Source organism: Cheilinus undulatus, linkage group 15 (genome assembly GCF_018320785.1).
Source record: "Cheilinus undulatus linkage group 15, ASM1832078v1, whole genome shotgun sequence".
Lineage (NCBI taxonomy): Eukaryota > Metazoa > Chordata > Actinopteri > Labriformes > Labridae > Cheilinus > Cheilinus undulatus.
Window position 1 is genome coordinate 2,198,829 of NC_054879.1, and position 8,500 is coordinate 2,207,328.

The window sequence follows — 8,500 nt, forward strand, 5'->3', positions numbered from 1 at the left end:
CAAAATTCAAATCAAAACTTCATGAGCAATAACAACATTACTTCTCATAAAAGCCATGAAAAACACGTCCGTTTTTGTGTTCTTCTTCTTTTTAACTGCTGACAATTCCATATAATGTGCAATAATCTTTAACCAGATGTTGAAAAGTCAAGTTCAGGTACTCCTGGGAAAAGGGAGCAAAGCTCTCAGACTTAGGGCATTTCTGACTATTTTACAGCCACAATAACAAAACATGTCCAAATTCCCATTTTTAGACTCAGTAGGTAAAGGGTTAAAGACTATGACTACAATACAGAGCAGAGCTGCAGGTTTAATCAACATCAGCTCCTCTCTCTGTCACGTTGCTTCACACCCAGGCTCGCCGCTCCTCCTCCTCTCTCTCCTCTGGTTGTTCTAACAGACAGCTCAGACACAGAGGAGAAACATCACACAACCTGAATGTCGATCAGTCCAGCATTTTAGTCTCAGCTCTGTAACAAAAACTCGTCTGCTTTTCATCAGAGTTTTTATCATCAGTGATCTATTTTTAGCCCATCCTCGTCCTGTCTTCCTCCTTGAAAAAAGGTTGTTTACGGACACTTAACAAACAAACAAAATAAACACTGATTAATAGCAATTAGATATTTTTTCAGTGTTAGTTAATCTATCAAGTGTTGTGTTCATTTAACATAGAATAGTTTATTGCTTGTTTTTTGATGTGGAACTTTAGTCGCATATAAAATAGCAATTGCAATATTGGGGAAAAGAAACACAGTTCGATTATTTTCACACATCAGCCATATTAGAGATCCAGACAAACAGTGCACAACAGGGTTCTGGTTCCAGTCCTCCGCAAACTCAGCACAGGTTCAACTCCTGATCCTGTTTCTAATCCAGGTGCTGTTTGGTGCAAATCTTCCCCTGTATTTCCTCACTCTTTTTTATTGTCCTATCAAATGAAGGCTACAGATCCCTGAAACGATCTTTCAAAATGCACACAACAGTGTAAAATGTTAATAAAGCCATCCAAATGAACAGAATCCAAGAATGTTGACATTTCCATAGTGTCGCACAGCAACTAAAAAAACAGTAATCATCATTTCAGTCAAATTTCATTTCGTATGAATAATGTAAGAGTAATGAGGCAGACAACAGGCCTAACTGTTAACAAGGGGAATACGAATAATGCATGACATGTTTGTGAAAAGGCCGACGGACATCAGACATCTCTCTTTCTCCTGCTTCCACACCTTAGCTCAGGCACAGACTTCGCCTCCAGAGCAGCCTCTTCAGGTGTTTAGAGATTTCCTTCATCTTCAGCCCGTACATGAGCGGGTTAAAGAGAGGATGATACAGAACTAACTGAAAACTCATCACAAAGCCAGCTGTTTTTGGAAGATCATTTTCAAGTCTAATTACAACGGCATCATACACACTGAAACAGAAAATACTGATCAGAGCCATCAGGTGGGGTAGGCAGGTCTCTGCAGCTTTTTTCCTGACTGCTCCATAGCTGCGATAAGACACAAGGAAGATCCTGGAATATGTGAAGAATATGAAGAACAACAGGAGCAGAGCAACATTAAACAACACAACCAAACCATAAAGAGATTTCACTCTCGATAAAACACAGTAAAGCTTTACATTTGAATTATTACAATAAATTCCTCTCAGAGTGAAACTACATAGCTGTTGTTGTGCATAGTGGACAGTGAACCCTAGAAGCTGACAGGCAGGTAGGAGCCAGGCTAAAAGAAGCAGACAGATAACGGTTGTTTTCCTCATGATAGCTGGGTATTGTAGAGGTTTGCATATAGACACATATCGATCATAAGACATCGCTGCCAACAGAAGAAATTCAGACCCACCTAAAGAGTAAAACAGAAAAACCTGACAGAGACACGCTGAATGTGAAATGATTTGTTTCTCCGAGAGAAAGTCGATCAAAAGCTTGGGATAAATAACAGTGCTGAAGAGAACAGAGTTGAACAACAGAGCTGCAATGAAAATGTACATGGGCTCATGAAGGTTTTTATGAATCCAGGTCACACACACAACAGCAGAATTAAACAAGAGGACAAGAATGTACGCGGTCAGCATGACCACAAAAAAAAGATACCTGTATCTGTGCACCTCTACGTACCCATCAAGAGTTATATATGTTTCATTGGAATCATCATTCATGAAGAAAGTCATCCATGAAACCATCTTTGAACAAAGTCATAACAATCACAAATGAATAAACCTAGAAAGTCCAATACTTCACCTTTCAGACCATGAATGTCTCAGAAAGATACTGAGGCGGTCTCTCTGAGAGGAAGTGGACCGTCTGAGTCAGGGGCAGGATAATAAAAGGCATTCTTACTCTCAGTGGAGCTCATTAACGATGGAAGAAACAAAGGCCTCTAGCACTAGGCATTGATTAATCTGAGTGAGATTGGCTGATACAAGAGCATCTTATGTTGTGATGTTTGATGATAGAATATCTATTAGGGGTTTAATCGATGCATATCAATACATCGATCGTTGATTAAATATCTAATCAGATCAATAGAAAGTCTAAACATCAATCTACACCGCCATCTTTAAGATTGCGCTCACCAGCAGCGGCCTCAACAAGCTAGCGGTAGCAGCCGTGGTTTAAAGATCACGGCTGATGCAGAGAGGACATAGCTTCTTCTCTTGGCTGTGTGGACTGATTTCAGACAGGGACTGCACCAGGGCTCCAGCATTATTTTGTCACCTACGTCTGCATTTTTATCTGTGCACAACCGCTGCGTGAGGTCTCTCATGTCGTTTTAGCTGAAGTAGCATGAGCGGTGTCTGAAACAGGCTCCGTGGATAAACAGAGTGCTGCATGTCTCCTTTGAGACACAGATTGAAGCCTGATGTCTCACGTTAGATTAATAATGGCCCCCCATAAGCTGTCTGAGCTCAACGCGGTTCAAGCAGGACAGCTGCTCTCTTTCGTTGTGAGGCTGCTCATCACAGAGTGTCCAATGAAATAAAACAATATCCTCCATTTATCAAAATCAAGATTTCAATCAATCAAAAATAATATAAATTCATCACAGGTCACAGATTTAACCTCATTTAAAGCTCATAATGTACAAATCAACTACAAATGAACTATAGGCAGCATTAGTAGGCCCTTGTGTTCATTATGGAGGGCAGATATAGAGCAGAAATATCTGTGAGAGTTCATGTGTGTAAAAAAATTTCAATAAAAACATCTAAAATGGGAAAACAATAAAAACATCTAAAATGGATGTCTGAACTCCTCACTCTATCTCTAAGGCTGAGCCCAGCCATCCAGCAGAGGAAACTCATTTGGGCCGCTTGTATCCGAGATCTCATTCTTTCGGTCATTACCCAGAGTTCATGACCATGGGTGAGGGTTGGGAGGAAGATCGACTGGTGAATTGAAAGCTTTGCCTTCCGGCTCAGCTCCCTCTTCAACCCAATGGTCCTGCACAATTCCCACAGTACTGCTGACTCTGCACCCATCTGCCTGTCAATCTCACACGCCCTTCTACCCTTACTCGTGAACAAGACCCCAAGATACTTGAACTCCTACACATGAGGCAACGACTCACTCCCCACTCAGAGGGAGCAATCCACTGTCTTCTGGCAAAGAACCATGGCCTTGGATTTGCAGGTGCTGTCTCTCATCCCTGCTGCTTCTCACTCAGCTGCACACCATCCCAGTGCCTGCTGGAGGTCCATCCAAACCACATCGTCTGCAAAAAGCAATGATGGAATTCTGGAGCCCCTCCTTCCCCTGGTTGCACCTTGAGATCCTGGTTCAGGAAGATCATAAACAGGATCGGAGATGAGGGGCAGCCCCAGCAGAGGCCAACGCACACCAAGAACATGTCCGACTTTGTGCTGAGTACGAGGACACAACTCTCACTTTGGTCATACCTGACGGCTTGCCATGGTGGCCCCAGGACCCCATTTTCCCAGAGTACCCCCCACATGGCAACCCGTGGGAGAGGATCGTAAGCCTTTTCGAAATCCACAAAACACATGTAGACTGGATGAGCAAACTCCCATACTCCCTAAAGAAGTCCTTCAAGGATAAAGAGCTGGTCCACTGTTCCACGGCTGGGACGGAATCCACATTGTTCCTCCTGGCTACGGGGTATGACAGTTGGGTGGAGTCTCCTTTCCAGCACAACATCAATATGTTTTAATACTTATGTCCATATTATGTTCCTAATTAAGAGGTGTAGGCTGAAAAGTTTGTAGGTTGATCAAGAAGGAGTTACGCCACAGCAGTGAAACTTGGCATGCATTAAATTCAGCCTTCCCTGATACTTACTGTATTGTTTCCTTCCATATTAACCCACAATGAAGAAACCAGGACTTTGAAAAGCAGCACCAGAGACATTTTGTGAATATGGACAAAATTTGGTGCCATGGTGTTATGAAATACCTGCAGAAAAAGGGTTTAGCCCCAAGGGCATTCATGCTGACATGGCTGCTACATTAGAGGATGATGCCTTAGCTTTATCAACTGTTTAAAAGTGGGCAGTTGAATTCAAGAGGGGTAGGCAGAGCCTTGAAGATGACCCAAGGTCTGGACATCCTGCAACAGCCACCGCTGAAGAAAACACGGACCGTGTTCACCACACGGTGATGGATGGCAGAAGTTTAACTGTTAATCAGACAGTTAATGCTGTAGGGATCTCCTGTGAACAAGAAGAGAACACTCTTGGCATCTCAAAGGTTTTCGCTGGATGGATGCCATGGCTTTCGATGCCCGATGAAAAGTAGAGATGTTCAATACCATTTTTATTTAACTCAGAAAATGGCTCAAAAACAGAATCATAATGTACAGCATCTCTGTGGCCCTAAAGTTGTTTTACTGCTAATTATTGAGTTTTACCACTGAATATTAAAATAAGACTAATACAGGGGGCTGAATTACAGGCTCTCTTTATCTCTCCATTATGCTCTATTTAGGCATCATGACATGATAAAAGCCTGCCATTGGCTGACAGACGCTCACAAAGGGTAAACAATATGGCAGTTAACATTCAAGCTAGCAGTGATAAATTATCGTAACTGGATTAAAATGGGTAAAAAAACGTTTATTATCGTGTAAATTGTTGTGGATTTAATCAATAAAGTCACAAAAAAGTCAGGAGTTCCAGGCTCTCTGAAAACGCTACCTCAAGGGATGCAGAGGCATCAATAGTGTCAATGTAAAGGCACAGCGGCTAGCTTCAAGAGGAAAAACAACTCAGAGACAACGATTTACGGTTCAGAATGATTTAACTTTTGAAAAACTGGGTCACTTCTTATCGTGTACGACAGCGCTGGTCTGGAAGACATTTTAACAGTTATATTCAGAGAAAAACTGTCTCTCTCTCTCACATACACATACACACACACACCATTCTTTGCTGCTGCTACAGGGCCTTTGGTTCTTCTTCGCTGCTCTAAAAACGGTAGCTGATGCATGCAGTGTTTTCTGGCTTCAAAGAAGAATTAGTTTCTGGTTTATAGTGCTAACAGTTAACATGGCTAAAAAAAGCAAAATATAAAGTTTATCAGCTTGGTGCAGAAACTCCTGTACCTGCTGATACCAATACCTGCATTTAAGCAGTGGCAGACATATTCGTATCTGCTGTTGAGGCCGTTTTTAAGGATCAGGATGAGAGCTTCATTACCACAGCAATCCAAGTGCTGATGGAAGAAATTTGTGGGCTGTCCATAAAAGTAAAGTACATTTCGTCAAATTCAACCATTGCATCACAGTCAGCCTAGGAACTTTCCAGCTCCTTCTTGTCCAGGCAGCAAACAGGGAGGGAAAAGTCTGCTGCTGTCCCCTTAGACCATGTCTCCCTTAGGCTGGTAACCTGACACGCCAGATAGATTTGTTTCACACATCCATCTGCTTTGCAAGGTTATTAGCCTGGGAGATCATCCTTTAAAATTGGCTAAAACTTTGTTCTTACATCTCAATTTATCAAATCAATATCGCAGGGAACCGAAATGATGTAAATTCATTGTTGTAACATAATGTCTTAAAAAATGAGAAATGAACCATCTGCCACATTAACAGGCTTCCATGTAAAGCATCAAGAGCTGATATCAGGCAGATATTACTATATATATATGTTGGATATATTATATAAGCCCACATGTTCAAATGACTTCATGAAAAACAATCAAAAGTAGGAAAACAGAGGCCAAAAGGCTTAAGTATGATTATGAGCTGTTGCAGAAAAAAGTACATGCATATGAGGACAAAATTATTAGCTTCTATGACAATGCCATTGATTTAAAAGTATTTTTCAAGTGCTGTTAAACAGAGTGGAGAGTTTTTAACACAGCTTTTTCAAACATTCTAGTTCTATTTTGGATGCTGAAGTTATTTTACTTTGCACACAGAAATGAAAATATTCCATAAAAAATGAAAACTACCACCCCCCTGTGCTAATAGTCAATAGTGTCTCCTTTTTGCTGGATAACAGCCTGCAGTGGATTGTGGTAGTTTTAGTCTCAGACTTGTCTCCTGAGGAATCCCAGCCCATTCTTCTTTGGCCAATCTCTCAATCTCCTCCAGATCTGACAGCCTTCAGGCATGGACCTTCGTCTTCAGGTCCACCCAAAGATTTTCGATAGGATTTTATTTAGGGCTTTGTGCAGGCCACTCAGTAATGCTCACTGTTGACTGCTTCAGGTTTTCTTTCTAAATCTCCACATATCCTCCTTTCTTCATGCTTCCTTCTTTCTTTATGTTTCCTTCTCTCTTCGTGGTTCCTTCTTTCTTCATGGTTCCGTCTCTCATCGTGGTTCCTTCTCTCATCGTGGTTCCTTCTCTCTTCGTGGTTCCTTCTCTCTTCATGGTTCCTTCTCTCATCGTGGTTCCTTCTCTTCATGGTTCCTTCTCTCTTCGTGATTCCTCCTTTCTTTGTGCTTCCTTCTTTCTTTATGTTTCCTTCTCTCTTCATGGTTCCTTCTCTCTTCATGGTTCCTTCTCTCATCGTGGTTCCTTCTCTCTCTGTGGTTCCTTCTCTCTTCGTGGTTCCTTCTCTCTTCATGGTTCCTTCTCTCATCGTGGTTCCTTCTCTTCATGGTTCCTTCTCTCTTCGTGATTCCTCCTTTCTTTGAGCTTCCTTCTTTCTTTATGTTTCCTTCTTTCTTCATGGTTTCTTCTCTCTTTATGGTTCCTTCTCTCTTCGTGGTTCCTTCTCTCTTCATGGTTCCTTCTCTCATCGTGGTTCCTTCTCTCATCGTGGTTCCTTCTCTCTTCGTGGTTCCTTCTCTCTTCATGGTTCCGTCTCTCATCGTGGTTCCTTCTCTCATCGTGGTTCCTTCTCTCTTCGTGGTTCCTTCTCTCTTCATGGTTCCTTCTCTCATCGTGGTTCCTTCTCTTCATGGTTCCTTCTCTCATCGTGGTTCCTTCTCTTCATGGTTCCTTCTCTCTTCGTGATTCCTCCTTTCTTTGTGCTTCCTTCTTTCTTTATGTTTCCTTCTCTCTTCATGGTTCCTTCTCTCATCGTGGTTCCTTCTCTCTCTGTGGTTCCTTCTCTCTTCGTGGTTCCTTCTCTCTCTGTGGTTCCTTCTCTCTTCGTGGTTCCTTCTCTCTTCATGGTTCCTTCTCTCATCGTGGTTCCTTCTCTTCATGGTTCCTTCTCTCTTCGTGATTCCTCCTTTCTTTGACCTTCCTTCTTTCTTTATGTTTCCTTCTTTCTTCATGGTTTCTTCTCTCTTTATGGTTCCTTCTCGCTTCGTGGTTCCTCCTTTCTTTGTGGTTCCTTCTCTCTTCGTGGTTCCTTCTCGCTCCGTGGTTCCTCCTTTCTTTGTGGTTCCTTCTCTCTTCGTGGTTCCTTCTCGCTCCGTGGTTCCTTCTCTCTTCATGGTACCTTCTCTCTTCGTGGTTCCTTCTCGCTTCTAGGGTTCCTTCTCTCTTCGTGGTTCCTTCTTTCTTGGTGGTTCCTTCTCTCCTCATGGTACCATCTCACTTCGTGTTTCCTTCTCTCTTTGTGTTTGTTTTTTTCATCGTGGTTCCTTCTCTCTTTGTGGTTCTGTCTCTCTTCTTGGTTGCCTCTTTCTTCATGGTTCCGTCTTTCGCTGTGGTTCCATCTCTCTTCGTGGTTCCTTCTCTCTTCTTGGTTGCCTCTTTCTTAATGCTTCCTTCTCTCTTCGTGGTACCATCTCACTTCTTGTTTTCTTCTCATTTTGTGTTTCCTTTTCACTTCCTGGTTCCTTCTTTCTTCATGGTTCCTTCTTTTGTCGTGTTTCCTTCTCTCTTTTGCAGTTCCTTCTTTCTTCGTGGTTCCTTTTTTCTTCATGGTTCCTTCTTTCGTCATGTTTCCTTCTCTCTTTTGCAGTTCCTTCTTTCTTCGTGTTTCCTTCTCACTTCATGGTTTCTTCTCTCTCCTTGGTTCCTTCTCTCTTAGTGGTCTCTTCTTTTTTCATGGTTTCTTCCTGGACAAGGTTTCCAGTTCCAGACTCACTGAAGCATCCTCACAGCATAATCCTCCCACTACCATGTTTCACTGTG

At 42.3% G+C, this 8,500-nt stretch overlaps 1 protein-coding gene across 1 annotated transcript; it reads right to left on the bottom strand.

Moving 5' to 3' along the window:
- Nucleotides 1-1,230: 1,230 nt before the first annotated feature.
- Nucleotides 1,231-2,163, bottom strand: LOC121522568 (olfactory receptor 6N2-like). Its single transcript, XM_041807099.1, has one exon. It carries the CDS (start codon nucleotides 2,161-2,163, stop codon nucleotides 1,231-1,233), a length of 933 nt encoding a protein of 310 aa, XP_041663033.1.
- Nucleotides 2,164-8,500: the final 6,337 nt, after the last annotated feature.

Coding starts and splice junctions, on each gene's coding strand:
- LOC121522568 (XM_041807099.1), bottom strand. CDS start 2,163: ATGAATGATGATTCCAATGAAACATATATAACTCTTGATGGGTACGTA.